Below are 15,894 nucleotides of genomic sequence, written 5' to 3' on the forward strand. Positions count from 1 at the left end.
GACAAGGAGGGTAGGCAGATGGATTGATGCCAAAACAGGATCTACTTATTTAACCCAGTCTACAAAGTTCAGTGGTTTATAATGATTGCCATCAATGCAAGATAAGCATTAAAATTTCCTGAATTATATTTTGCTTAGATGGCACACCAAAGTCACCTCTGATGACTATTGCTGCTGATGTGGGATGAACATTAGAGGCAGAAGTTTTCAGGCCATCTGGCCATTCTCTCCCTGGGCAATCTGAACTAATGTCATCCATTTTGAAAAATCCTTTTCCCACAATGCACTTTACTCTTCCTAGGCACACTGGACGGATGATGTCTGGCATGCTGAGGGCATTCTGCAAAGTAAATTTCCCAGAGTGCACAGAATACCAGGGCTTCCATAAACTACATTTCACGGAGAAACATAATGAAAAAGAGAAGCAAGAGAGTGAAGAAGGAAGGAGTCAACAAGAGCCTTTTTTTCCTTCTGGTCTGCCTGCCAGCTAACCTCTCACGTGTTGGGTTGGATGAGTTTCTACATGATGGTGTTCTTGAGGTGCTCAGGAGTGCTCAAAATTCTAATCATTACAAATCATTACAAACAATTACAAACAAATGGTCCATGGTATTTATTGATATATTAGTATCTAACTCAATTTACTTGCGTTCAATTCCAACCGAAAAAGACGGGTCTCCTCATTACTAGACATAACAGTTACTGACTCCTAGATCTAAGAAAAAAAATCCTGCTTTGATTGCAGAGGTAAGTGAAGAAAATGCAAGCACATTTTTGCTCTTCACACTACAAACAAAAATCTTTAAAATACTACTATTTCAGTATTATTAAAAATCATTCTATTTTTCTTTCATTCATTCTCTTAAGCTTATTGGAATAATTCCTAGCAACTGCAGGAATTCACTTCACATTCCAAAGCTAAATAGATTCAATACTTTACCTTGGTAAAGGAGGAACACTGGGAGACCATGACCTGGTCCGTCCTATACTGTCTCCACGGTGAGGGGAACCTGACCGAGAGCAGTGATTAGATGACATCACTTGTTCTGGCACTGATAGTGTTGAGCTTTGAAGATCTCTTCCATTATGTCGGTAATCTAGAAATAAAGTTCAGAACAGCTGAAATAATACAGAGGTGTCTTTTGCCATGGCTCTGAGCTAATGCAATAAAATGAAATAATTATGGTACAACAATGTCTAGACCTCTTAGTTCTTCCACTTTTAGACATTGAGGTCAGATAGTTGTGGCATAAGAAAAGATGTTGTGACATATAGCACTTATAGCAAGAAGAATCATGAGGTGTAGCTGTGCTAGTCTGTCTGTAGTAGCAGAAAAAAGTAAGAGTCCAGCAGCATGTGAAAGACTAACTGGCAGGGTATGCACTTTTGTGAGTCACAGTTCACTTCTTCATATAAGCTAGATTGTAAGTCCATCTGTCCTTAGCAGACAGCCAGTGGCAATAGCATGTACAGTTGTCCCTTCCACATAGCTGGAGTAAAGGGTGCAGTGCCCCCTGCAATCTGAAAACAGCCTAATTTTTTTTTACAATGCTCCTGCTTCCAGGTAGAAGCGGGTGGCAGGGCTGCAGGTTTTTTTGGTGGCCTGTATGCAGTGACAGTGGCTATTCGGCTTCTACGGGTCTGCTTCGGAGGCGGAGGATAGTGGCATTGGTGGCTCCATGATAGCGGCGGATGTGGGGGGTGGGCTTGTCACTGGCAGCCCCCCTTGTGGCAATGGGGCCTGCTCATGCTGGGGGGGTGGGGTTCAGCACCAACCAGCGACTAGCCAAAACTGCAATGTGGAAAGTTGCGATGTGGAAGGAACAACTGTAAATGTCAACAGCAGATAAATAATTGGATTAGGTGTGATATGTAGAGGGTAGCAGCTGCAGAGAAATCAGCATTGATAATGAGACAGGAATCCTAGGTCTCTATTCAGTCCAGGAGAATGCATTGTCTTGAGCTTCACTATTAGTTGTAATTCAGCAGTCTCTTTTTCTAATCTCCCTTTCAAGATCCTTTGTGAAAGAACTGCTACTCTTGAAAGTCAGCAAAATTGCTGACTTAACAATAACAGATCTCTTACAAAGGGATATATGTGCATATATACCTTGGGCTAGTCACAGCTTCTCGGAGCTCTCTCAGCCCCACCTACCTCACAGGGTGTTTGTTGTGAGGGGGGAAGGGTAAGGAGATTGTAAGCCCCTTTGAGTCTCCTACCGGAGAGAAAGGGGGGGATATAAATCCAAACTCTTCTTCTTCTTCTTCTTCTTCTTCTCCTTCTTCTCCTCCTCCTCCTCCTCCTCCTCCTCCTCCTCCTCCTCCTTCTTCTTCATATCAGGACTGCTACACAGAAGCACACCTCTATACCTCTCTTGCTTTGATGACTACATTATGCAAACTCTTTTGAAAAGTAGGCATAATTATTAGTTTTAAGACATGACATATTTTTGAGTTTTTTATTATTTTTAAATATTTGCCATAAACATATATTAAGGCACAGAACAATTTACTATCTAAGATCAAACATTAGAAACTCTGATGATTTGGCTCTTAGGTACTCATTTACTTTTCCTTGAACCTTGTTTTAGAAAGCATAAATTTGTAGCAGAAAAGTAAATCTGAAGTGGAATTCTATGCAGAGTCAGCCCAGTTTAAGCCCACTGAGTTATGCATAGGATAGCATAGGCTGATGCAAGTAGCTATAACAAGTCATTCATCACAATCTTCAACCTCTTAAACAAAAACAAAGCAAAATTACTCCAGAATTAGAAACGAGACAGAACAAAAGTAGGAATACAAATGGGGCAGGCTAGTGGAAAATGTAAAGGACTGATGGTTTGGTTAACAGTCTCCATGATCTAGGAGAAACAACAAACAGCATAATTATTAAATTCTAATTTTTTCAATTAATCCTAATATAATAATCATATATAAACACATAGTACCGGTACCTCAAACACAAATGAAGATCATCCTCTCAATGACTATAAACTTCACTCCAGAATTGAGGAGTGGAATTACATAGACATAATCTCTACACTAAAATTCAGCTATACAGTGACCCAGTACCCTTATTTATTTTACTCCATTTCCCCTTTACTTCTCCTGCCCTCTGTAGTTGTGAAAAGTATTCTTTTTCTTTACTGAGTTACCCAAGCAGCTAAATATCTGAATTGTTGCTTAATTGTAACATGCTAATCTTCCCTACCCCCATGTAATGAGGACATAAGTAATATATGATGCCTCAACTACTATTAGTTGACATATATGCAATCATGTAGCAGTGGGTCTGCCACCTTGGTTGTTTGGTTTTACAAAAAAAATTAGGCACATCATACAGTATCTGTTTGATGCATTAGCTGCCATAGCTTTATTTATTTATTTTTAAGCAAATCTCTAGGCCTTCTAGAGCCTGAGACAGAAGAGAAAATGTACAGATTGACTTTCTATAGATGAAACAGGCCAATTGTTCCTTCTCTTCCAGTCAATGAGGGAAGTTGTAGCTGTGACCAACAATCACGGAAAACAAGGAGCAATGTTTGTGTTCTAATTACAACTCGTTGCTTCTTCTGCACTTCTCTTAGAAAATTTTCCTTCTTCTCTCAAATACAGCAATTTTCCTTCTTCTCTCTACTGGCAGTAGATTCAGGACAGGTAAAAGTAATTTCATCACATAATGCATACTTAACTGAGGGAATTCAGTTGAATAACTTGATGGCCACTAACTTGGATAAATGTAAAGGAGGATTAGATAAATGCCTTGAGAACAGGTCCAACAACATTAGCTGCGATGGCTAAATAGAGCCTTCATATTCAGAGGTAGTGTACCTCTAGGTACAAGCGGCCGGTGGGCAACAACAGGATGGTCTCCATGCCTTTCTTGTAGGCCATGGTGGGAAAGAATATACTGTTCCAGAAGAATCTCCTTAGGTGTTATGTTCTTGACAGCTCATCCAATTGCAACCAGAGGATATTATACTGCCAGGATTACTGACCAACAGTGCAATCCTAAAAAGAGTTACACCCTTCTAAGACTATTGACTTCAATGGACTTAAAAGGTGTAACTCTGTTTAGGATTATACTGTAACTGGGATGACATGTTCCAAGCCTTTATAGAAGTTGCTTCAGTAAAAGATAATGATCTGTCAATTTTGAGTTACTGAAATGTCAAGAAAAAGTATAGACAGTAATATATAGATAGTATAGAAGCTATACTTGTAGTATTCATATTTAACATGAAAAAATATATCTATGATTTTAAATATTTCCATTTCATAAAGATTTTGAACAGAATATGAATAAATTGCTAAAACACATTTTAACCTCCTTTTATTTTTCAATGGAAATTGTGCTATATAAATAGTTATATAAATAGCTTCTGGAATAAATAGCTTATTTGCAGGTCAGTTATCCCTGATACTAAATAAATACACATCAAATTACTGATTTTGATGTGTTTCAGCCCATGTACTCAAAAACTATTTTCACTCTTCCATGGGGGAGCTGTTTAACACTGCTAAACACTCAATGTTTTAATTAAAAATCAGCAAAGGTGGGGGAGGCTGACATTGCATCCATTCAATGTGCTGATTAAATTATACAGAGAGATTTTACAAACATAAGGGTAGAAGAAACCAATTGAGAGAGCCCTAGGAGAGGCTAAAAATACAATAAAAATAAAGTTGACCTGGAAAGATGCAAGTTAATATATTTTTTATAAGAATCAGCAAGCTTATTTGCAGGTCAGTTATCCCTGATACACAGTCAAAGAAAAACACAAGGGAATCTAGTCTTTTCTGCACAGTTTCCACAAAATGGAAATGATGTTGCTTTTCAAAAAAGCATTAGATATATAACTTGGTGCATTCAGCAGTGCACAATCTGTTAAATAAAACTGCTCCAGTTAAATTGACAAGGGTGGTCTAGCAAAGTAACGCTAGACCAAAGATAGCAACAAGAAAAAGGCGGCAGGCAACTTCTCCAAATGGAGGTTGCATGGAAACAACAGGGAGGCAAGCGGGTGGGCAAAATGCAGATCAGCTCAGATGGGGCACAGGAGGGTAACCTGTGTAAACAAAAATAAGTGAAGAAACAAAGAATGGTGTAAACAGGAAAATCCTACTGCTAAGCAAAGTTAAAGAACTGACTGCTTCTCAGCTGCAGAGTAAATAGTGCATGAATAAATGATCCTAAACACACGGCTACTGATTTTCCTCTTTGAATTGCCTCCACAAAACATTTTTCCTGATGGGATCCAAAATGAAACCAACATAACATTCCCACTTTCCACTAGTCTGCGCACTGAGGACTTGTTTGATTATATAATACATAAGCGGAAGTGAGTCCTGTTAACTTGTTCTTCCGTTTGCTGCCATTTTGATTGCTGCTTCTGCCTTCTTGCCTGAGGTGAATATTTTGCTTCAACTTTTCAAAGCAGGAGCAGCAGGCTCAGCACTGAGGAGAGGGGTTGAGACAAAGGTCACAATTTCTCTACTGCAGTATGAGAACATGCCTCAAGGGGAGAAAGGCAGACATTTTGCTTGTTTCCTTGGAGGGGAGATGTCTGTGAAATCTGAAGTATTAGTATTTTACAACCATTGCAGCTCATCTTGTGTCCTTTTACCTGCTCTGCAAAAAATGTAATGGTCTGAAAAACGGGACCCTTTTGCCTACCTGTCTGAGATTTGATACAGTGCATCCATTTGCTGAAGGGTACAGTCCCTTTGAATTTCATCTTAATTTGTTAAGGGGAGGGGACCACTGGTGGAATAGTTTTGCAGAGCTGCATGCCTAAGACAGCAGTGATGAACCATGCGCAGAGACTGTCTCGCAGAAAAGTGGAGGCTTATGAGGATTTGTTTCCCAACCTGCTCTTCACTCTCAGACAGGGACAGCAGCCTACAAGTGAATTATCATCGGCCCAACAAAGATTCCTGAAGTGTGCAACTGGAAGTTCATTAAGGTCAATGTTTTCATGTGTGAAAGAAGAATAGCTTTATGGATTCATTCATTTTATCTTTCATTGGCTTATTTTAGATGCCACAATCATTTTCAAACTTCCCACACAGGCCGAAGAACAGATTAAAATATTCAATTCAGGACTTTTGACACTTTTACCAGCATGCCAGCAGACAACAACATATAATGGAACTGTTAAATCCACAAATAGCATCAGTTTAAATCTTCAATTAGAACACATTTTGGATTACATCAGTAAATGTAAGCTGATTTTCAGTGCCTTGGTAAAAGCCAGCAACAAATACCTTGCTTTGTATTATATTAATGTACATCTCTAACTGAAGCAGACTGCAAGCAGACAATTAACTGTGTTGAAGTTTTGAATATGCTGCCTATAAGGTATTTTATATCCATAAAGTTAAGAACAGAAAGAAGGCACTACTACAGTTCTGGGGAAATGACTGTAAGTATTTCTGTAAAATATCTAAACTCCAAAGCATTCCCTTGGCTCAAGACATTGCATTTTGTACCTATAGGATATTTGAATACTACAATACTAGAACTAAGAAATGATCTTAGCCTCGCAAAGTTCCAGAAGAGATAATATTATGTTGTCATATATGAAATTAGAATATAAATTTGACTGGTGTTTAGAACAAAAGTTAACACTCAACAATTAGAACTGGGGAAACCCCTATCATAAACCATGTCTAAATTGTTTCCCAAAATAATTATTGGTTATCAGCTTTCACATGTATTTCCTTTGGATTCATACCACAAATCCACAGACAGAACCCTAGCCTAAAGGTTTGTTTTTTTCTGTTGATAGAGTGTATTAAAATATGACAAGGTAAAAAGCTGGCATACGCTTTTGGCATTACTTGGATGCATATTGTTCAGCCGTTCAAAAAGTACTTTATTTGCTAAGAATGCATTGCAAATTTGGAAATTACAGGAGATGAATCTAGGGCAACTGACATTCAGAGTTATGTTTGCATAACCATGTTCCTTGAATATCTGGACATTTAAAATATGTTCTCTGACTTGGTTAAGTAAACCTACTCAAAAGATGGCAATAAAAGAGACTACATGAAAATGTGAATTGCTATTATACCAAAGGTTTCAAAATTAGCAGTACATTTTCCTGTCACACAATGCTTGAGGTGATACCACTGCCAGTCACAGCAGACAATACTAGGCATCTGACTAAATATAAAGACGTTTTAGATATATTTGAATAGGAAGCAGTATTTATGGTTATATTTGTACAAAATTTCAATTATTACCAGTAGCAACTAGACTCTATTAGTACTGACTAGGGGGAGAAGTAGAGAAGCCCATGCTAGGCACCAGGAGATCAGAACTTAAATTCTCCAGTTCTGGAACAGGATAAGCATGGCAGAAGTTCAGAAGTTGTCTCAGGATCATTCTGCACATGCAGAATAATGCACTTTCAAACTGCTTTCAATGCTCTTTGAAGCTGTGCGGAATGGCAAAATCCACTTGCAAACAGTTGTGAAAGTGGTTTGAAAACGCATTATTAGTTTCCCTGCATCCTGAGCCACCAGAACAGCTGGATGGAGGAGACAACTACAGATTGGGATGACAGCCTACAGGTGAAACCCAGGAATCTCTCTGAATTATAGTTCCTCTCCAGATTACAGTTCTTCTGGAGAAAATGTATGCTTTGGAGGGTGGACTCTACAGCCTTATACCCCACTTTGTCTTCCCCAGGCTTTATCCTCAATTCACCAGGAGTTTCCCAGCTTGCAGATGGCAAGTCTACCCTCCATCTCCTGCCAGAGGCCAGGAGAGACCTAACTACATTTTACCTGCACTGATGATATAGAAGCCCATGATCGTTCTTTAAAGTCAGATGATCCTACAGAACGAATAAGGAGGCTTGCACACCTGCTAAACTATACCTGAGTATAGAACCTGGTGGAAATTACCCATTTTTCCCCTCTATCAGACTTCCAGTCTGAAGAACCTAGCTGCCCCTAGCCTGAACACCTGACAACAGTCATGCTGAGGACAGCAACTACACTTCTGAGGTGTTGAAGGTGACTGGAATTGTTCATAATCAAAAGTGTCAGGTTACTGAGGCTGGGCAGTATCAGATATAACTGATTGCATAGAAGCCTCAACAACCATTGGCTTGAGATAACTTAAGCTATGCTGAGAATGGCTTTGCTAGAGCACTAAACAGGATAAGATTCCACCCCCCATCTTTTGAGGTGACCAGCTATTTATAAGACAGAAAGTTTTAAAAAAAGCAAAGTTCTCCTTTAAAGAACATACAACACAAAATGATTGAGATAAAGAAAGAAGATGATATGTTATTGTACTTGATGTAGTCAAGCCAAATATTTAAATCAGGGTGACAACATGATGAGGTTGTAAGTTCAATTCAAGAACCTTAATTGAAAGATTGATGTAGACTCTAACCAAGGCAATGAGAAATAAATCAAACAATTCCTACAATGACAGAAGTACAAGAGAATGCAAGGTAACAGAGAGGCTTTTTCAGATACTGTTTCCACTTCTCACTCTTTTCCCCATTTTCAATACTATACAACCAATTGTGAAAAGAAAAACAAAAGAGAAAAGAACAAATGAACCGTGACATATTTCAAATTATAGTGTCATCCACTGAACTGTGGAGAAAAATATTATAAAGTTTTATTCAGATGTAAAAAAAAAACCCCACACTTTATCCCGGAAAATTCATGCCACTAAAAAAAGCAAAAGTTAAGATTTATGACATCTCTACAGAATGTGTGATATGTTTATTGTATGCTTACTCATGATCACAGACTTGCTTCAGAAATAACACTAATTTTTGGTTTGGTGCTATTTGAATAAGTTTGAACTCACCCTCTTCTCCCTCAACATTCCTATTAGTTACTTGTTTTGCAGCTATAGCTTGCCCCTACACCAAAATCAGCACTTTATATGTTTTTCAGTTGTTCTGCAAGCAAAAATCGATAAACAGGTGTTTGATGTTAACTTGCAATTCTAATTTGAAGGACAAAAGCAAACTATAGTGTGCAGGTTCAGATTGTAATGCTAATAGTGAACTATGGTTTGCCACAAACCAAGGAGTAAATAATTATCATGAAAAGGGGGAATTCATGAGCCCCATGAACACAAAGATTTGTACATGTGGTACCAAACCATGAAGTTTGACCATGTCTAAATCAGTCTGTGGCCAACAGTCCACTACCAGAATTTTCTACTGTGAGCTTTGATATACTTTTTTTTTTTGCTTTATGACCACTTCAGTGGAAAGAACATTATCTATGACAACTGGATGCTCTTGGTCTTGACAACTGTGCAAATCTAAGACAAGGCCACTGTAAGAACTGCTTGAGAAGCAAAAATCCATATTTCCTTACACAGCATGTGATACTGTTACTAGTAAAGATAGAAGCCTTCCTCCAGTTTAAGGAGCCTTCCTTCAATTTAATAAAATCGTCATCCAATGATAGAGCCCCTTAAGTTGAAGGAAGGCTCCTTAGGCTGGAGGAACTTCCTCCCGTCCAAGGAAAGACATTTGCTCACTCTTCTTGGGATGATAGAGTAATGACCTCAAGCCCCTTCTCCCTTATTGTGGGAAGATGTTAATAATCACGACAATAAATCCCAGATTCAAAAAACAATAGTTCAACAGTTCACATGTTCTCATAGCGAGAAGAGAAAGGAAGAAATCAGGAAAGGGTGAACAAAAGAGAATTCCAGGAGTGGGGGAAGACAGTAATAGTCAAACAGACCAACTTTGTCATTGTAAATTCATTACCTGATACTACTCCAATTCCATCGTCACAATCATAGTCTGAGACTTCACTATCACTTATTCGCTTGGACCCTACAAAAAATAAAAGTTATTATAGGATTAATTACAGTTATTATATAAAATGTGCTATTTAAAAAATAGTGATAACCATTTCTAAGGCTCAATAGTATTGTATGTTTCCATTTGCCTCCCACATGACAAATTACAGATTTGAATATATGGAGAAAAAGTAGTACTTTAAATATTAATATGACAAGTACTGTACCCACTGAAATAACTACAGCTTAGTCATCAAAAGCCGATTCTATTATTACGACTTCAATGTAAGAACAAAGCCATACTGGGCTCTGGGTTACTTTTATATAGAAATGCTCATCCTTTTCTTCCTCTCTGTTTTCTGCACCGCAGAGAAATATAACCCAGTGGTTTACAATAACTATATTTAACTAATTGTCAACAGTCCAAGAATGCTAGTGGGGAGAAGAGCACAATTCAGTTCTCAGCAATGCAAATAAGGTCTGCAAAGACTAAAGAATATAGCTGGAAGAATCAGTGAAGCCAACAGAACTAAAGATACTGAACAGTTCAGTGACTTCACTGTCTATGTTTGTCCTCAACTAATGAGCCAAGAGGAAAGGCGGGGCATATTTTAATAATGCATGATTCCAAATACAGAAGAATAAAGAAAAAACATGACAACACAGAATAATCTCCTGAACCTTTTCTATTCACAGAGGCCAAGATTACAATGTGAACTAAAATATGATATAGCCATAGATAAATAAATCCGTTTTCTCTAGCAGCATGTTGTTGCTTTTGGCAGTACAACTCTCTGGTGTACAGTTACAGCCTCATACGTCAGGTATTCCATTTAATCTAATCATATTCCAATATTGTGGAACAGGTTTACCTAACCATGGATTGTTTACAGCCAAGACATTTCTGACAGTTACAGTTCAACAGAAAAGGCAGAAATAATGCTTCCTGTTTTCAGTCATTATTAAAGGAATGGGAATGAGCCAAAGGGTTATGTGCTCCAAGACAAGAAAATTTCTGCTGCTGCCTTTCATCATGGTTTGGGATCTATAGTTAAAGAAAGTCAGGATTTCTTTATAACATAGAATATGAAACCATGATATCAATCTTAGTTTAGAAGTGAACTCTACTTAATGTTAATCCTGTTTACCTTTGGTACAGGGAGAAAACAAACTATTGTTAAGATAAGCAGAAGGATGGGAGCATTAATGAAAGAGAGAGAAGGATGTGCATTGAGAATCCCACACATGAAATGAGACTGTTAATTAATTAATTCATATCTGTGCTCTCATTGTAGGACATAAAATTATGTGCCTAATGTGGGCCTGCAAGGACAAAGAAGGCAGGAAGGGTTCCATCAGAATATCTTAAAAGTTGTTCGAAGTTTATGTAAAAAGGTAATGATTCCTCTTGAAAAGTGGTAATTGTCTAGAAGACAGAGCGGCAAACTGTTGAACAGCAGATAGGAAAGGGGGTAGAGTGGTAGAGGGGTTAGAGAGTAGGTCTATGATATTAGAAATCTGGGTTCAAATTGGGTATTCTGCCATCAAGCATGTTTGAGCCAGTCACATTATCAGCCAAATCTACCTCACATTTAGATCTACTTCACAGGGTTTTGTGAAAATGGGAAAGAAGGAACTAGGTTCACTGCCCTGAGCCCTTTTAAGTGCTAAATTTATAAACAGAAACAAATCCCACTTCCCAACAAAAAATAGAGCCAAATCCAACAAGAGCTCCTTGTTCAGGAAGCATCTGAGAACTTTTTACATGACAAGATCAGCAAGGATCAAATGTTCAATCCCTTGAGACCTTTAATTTAATGTAAAAGTAGCTTTAAATTTTCCTAAAAACAAGTTGCTCTTTGACAAGTTGCTATTAGGGCCAGTAGAAAACAAGAGATGCAACTTCCCACTCAGCTGGGGGTGGATATCTTTTTAAATAAAACCACGGTGGCCCCTTCCGCATGGGCCAATAAACGGGGGCTAACCATGGTATAAAACCTGTGCTGGGGGGGAACTTTGCATGGATCCCACTGCTAATGAAAGTCTGCCCCGCGTTTCCCACCACCACCACCCGGGTTTTTCAAGAATTACTATCTGCGATTCTTTTGTTTTAATGTGGATTGCAGCCGAGGCTGAGGGAATGGCTGTCCCAGGAAGTGTGTTACTTGGATGCGCTTCCCTTTTTTTTTCAGTCCCCACCTCTCTGCTGCATGATGGTCACAGGGACGGCAGCATGGCCATGGAGGTCCATTTCTGCCAGGTTTCGTAGCTACACAGCGGAGGGTGGAATAAGGCACGTGCCCCAGCCAATGCACTCACTGACCAGGGGACACCCAGACATGCAAACAGCCCGGGGCCACAATGACTTCATTTATCCTGCCTGCAGCCCATTTTACATTTGCTGTGTGGAAAGGGCCAGTATAAAACACAAAAAGATCTAAAGCCACCCCTCTCTGATATCCTATTCGAACACTTGAAGCAATAATCTTCTGCCTCAATTCCAATACTTCACTGGAAGAAAATGGGCAAAAATTAAGCAAACTCTGAGGTTGACAGAGTTTTGTCTACCTTGTCTGGGTACTTCCATTATGTTTAAAAGTAGACACACACACTTCACTTGAGGCTGCTGGGGGAAAAAGGGAAACCCACTACCACAACTCTGTGTGCCCCTGTCTAAGCAAGAATGTTATTCTAGATGTCTGAAATCAGGCAGGGATCATCACAGTACAACAGTGGAAAGCAATGAAATACAATAACCATCTTATTATTCTTTAATTCCAATAACACAGATTCTGAATCAAGATTTTTTTAACTAAAATGAATTGAATATGAAGAAGCACAGTATGCATTTCTTCTAACAAGTTAGATAGAAGGGCAAAGGACGCTCAAAATGTACACAGAATTGGAAAATACTACAAGTGTTACTGAAAGGACAATTAAGAGGCACAGGGATGCAATAAACTGAAACAGATGGGGGGAATGTCAAATGTAAAGTGCTTACAATTTTTAACACAATTAAGGCAAACATGAAAGTCAGCAATGCAGTGCAGAAACAATCAACGCTTCATTGAAATTGAATGGCAACTTATACTACTTTGATCATAGATGAAAGATCAGTAGGCACTTTGAATCCCACCACTTTGTGAGATGGATGAGAATTCAGCAAAAATTTGAAAACACCAAAGATTATGGACAAGGTTAAAGGCATCTGAGTAACATTTCAGAAAGAGATAATATTTAAGTTAGTTTCTTGTTTGTGCAATTTAGAAAGCAATCCTAAGCAGATGTACTCAAAACATTACTCAGGTCTATCCATTGGGGCTTATTCCCCAGAAATGTTCTTAACAATGGACTGTCAGTTTCTGCACAGGACAAAGAATGGAAAAGGATATTTTTCAGTCTGTGGGGTTTATTTATTTACTTCACTTACACCCTGCCTTTCTCCCTAGTAGAGACCTACTGAAGTGTTACAGGTTAATCCCATTCACGGTGGGACATTACTTAAAGCAGGGACATGCAAACCAAAAGTCTTTTTGATTGCTTCAAAACAGGAAATTAACCATCAAACTACAAGGCTGTGTAAAGAATTATCAGTCTTTCCAATGAACATTCAAGTACGGGTACCAGTCTTCTGAAGTCAGAAAGAGGTCAGAAGTTTATTTAATCTATGTTTTTGTCAAAACAAAAAAAAGGGTGTCCCAGCCAATGATTACTTAATGCAGTCTTTTAAGAACTTTATTGAAAATCACTTTTGAATGTAGTTACTGAAAAGGGAATCACAACCATACATAAAAAAACTGGCATGGGTAAGTGACATTATAAATAAACAGCACACTATCTACATTTTATCCTCACAACCCTGTGAGGTAGATTAGATTGAGAGTATGTGACAGGTCCAAGGTCACAAAACCAGCTTCTATAGCAGAGTGGAGATTCAAACCTGTGTCTTTCATACCCTAGTCTAATACCGTAGCCACTACAGCCCACTAGCTGTCATGCTTTGCATCCAGAGTTCCTGTCATCAGCATCACCTCCATAAAGGGCTACCTTCTCTGCAGTGGGAGAAGGATTTTGCCATCCATTTGTGTGATGCAGATAGGCTGCCACTATAATGCAAGCAAGGGAAGATCCTATCTCTTGCTAACTGTGGTCTGGATGATGATGATGCTAAAAGTAAGGTATTATCCAGGCTACCTGCCCAGACTGCAGCCCCCTGACAAGCAAAACTCTCGTTGTTGTCACAAGGAAAATTAATTATTTGTCAATACTGTGAAACAATGGAGCTAAAATGGAATAGACTGAAAATTAACAATGTAAACCTTAGAGTAGGGAAGCATTAAAAATTGCCCATTTGAACATCTTGCTTTACAAAGGTGGGAAATTTCTTTTTCTTAGAAATTTTCCAGCAGCAGCTGGATAAACGTATGGTATACACAAGGCTGTAAATAATACAGAACATCTGTAAATGACTCATAATTAGTTGGAACTGAACAAATATCTGAAGACGAAGAAAAATATTTATGGCAAGTGGTGGGGCTATAGAGAAATGCGCTATATATGCTGATAAAGTCTATTCAGCAATCCAGTCAAAACAGAACGGTATTCACTAATCTCAATAGCATTTTACTTATAACAGTTTTATACACTGAAATGCCTCCAATAAAAGAGTCACAGTACAGATCAGTAGTACAATTGACATAATTTTCACAAACTAGCTTAACATGCATCTGATATGCATGTACTCTGAGCAGGGCAAAGGCTGTAGACCGGGACTGCTCACTACTGCCTTCTGATGACCCCAAAACTCTGGAGGTTTGGGGAGGAGGGGGGGTCATCAGACAACCTTCATCAACAGCGCGACAAGGCAAAGTGGGGAAAGGTGGTACAATGGAAGGCGGAAATTGGCAATTGCCTCTCCACCCGCTCTTATACTGGTATAAGAGCCATTGCACCAGCTGAAAAACACTTTCAGATCCAAACCAGAATCAGTATGTTTATTGTAACACTTTTGAATACACCTTGAGATGGAATTGGAATGAATAAAGTTTTTTTTTAAACCACTGAAGAGTTCAGCAAAATCTGTACGATGCTAAACAAGAAACGCATACAATACTATTACAAGGACAAAGGCCTATTTCTGAAAAGCAGAAAAAGAAATTCGCAGAGCAAATCAGTAATTGGACTGGTACACAACAGGCAGCAGAAGCACATCAACAATATAAAGCAAAAAAAAAACAGAATAAATGTATATAAGCAATAAATACTTCAACGTGCTTAAAATTTACCTGAATTATATGAATACAAGCCTTTATCTGGAAAACAAATGTTAAAATGAAGTGATTTCAGAAAACAATGTGATGTCTAAACATGCAACAGGGATGTATATAAATGGAGAGTTAAATAGTGATAATTGCAAACACAATTCTTATATGAAAGATCAATCACAGGTTACCTTAACTAAAGCTTAACACTGAGCCACAGAATACTTTTTCTGTAAGTATTATATTATTCTAATGTGATTCTAATCTTGAATTACATCTGCTGGACAGCGATAGCATTGCTACTAAAAGATTACACTGTTTATGGCTTCCAGGGAACTGAAAACTCTATCTGAAAGGATATGAGAATCATATCTTCCATAGCAGATAGTTTCAGAAGAAGCCCTGTTGATCTGCAGTAGAAGAGCAAGATTTGAGTTCTGTAGCACTTTAGAGAATAACAAAATTTCCAGAGCATTAATTATTGAGAGATTCTTTTGTATCTAAGGGAGCTTGACTCCTGGAAGCTTATATACTGAAAATCTTGGTCTCTAAAGTGCTACTTGACTCCAATCTAGCTCTTCCATAGAAGAGTTTCTATGTTCTAGGGTGGGAATGAAGCTATACAAAGTTTTCTTTAGTATGTTTCCAGATGCTGTGATTTCAAATTAAACACAGTCACGTTAACCATGCAGAGGTAAACAACATACAGTTAATGGATTGCCTTTTGTCTACCAGGAATTTCTGAAAAAGAAGTTCCCCCATTGTAGTATGGTAGCTTAGTATAAATATGAACTTCAATCTACATACCGCAGATGAAAAATGTTTACATATAGAAGT

The 15,894-nt window shown here is 38.3% G+C and overlaps 1 protein-coding gene across 39 annotated transcripts in view; it reads right to left on the reverse strand.

Annotated features, from left to right (window-relative positions):
- The window catches only part of RIMS2 (regulating synaptic membrane exocytosis 2), a 433,065-nt gene that overhangs the window by 144,573 nt on the left and 272,598 nt on the right, over positions 1 to 15,894 (reverse strand). For 26 of the 39 annotated variants that reach the window (XM_048508147.1, XM_048508154.1, XM_048508146.1 and 23 more), the window contains 3 exons: positions 15,082 to 15,108; positions 9,762 to 9,830; positions 941 to 1,097 (listed from right to left, as the gene is read on the reverse strand). In XM_048508147.1, the coding sequence (XP_048364104.1) occupies positions 941 to 1,097; positions 9,762 to 9,830; positions 15,082 to 15,108 (253 nt within the window). The remainder of the gene's footprint in view (positions 1 to 940; positions 1,098 to 9,761; positions 9,831 to 15,081; positions 15,109 to 15,894) is intronic. The other 13 variants (XM_048508163.1, XM_048508162.1, XM_048508155.1 and 10 more) reach the window with 1 other exon arrangement.

Source organism: Sphaerodactylus townsendi, linkage group LG09 (genome assembly GCF_021028975.2).
Source record: "Sphaerodactylus townsendi isolate TG3544 linkage group LG09, MPM_Stown_v2.3, whole genome shotgun sequence".
Lineage (NCBI taxonomy): Eukaryota > Metazoa > Chordata > Lepidosauria > Squamata > Sphaerodactylidae > Sphaerodactylus > Sphaerodactylus townsendi.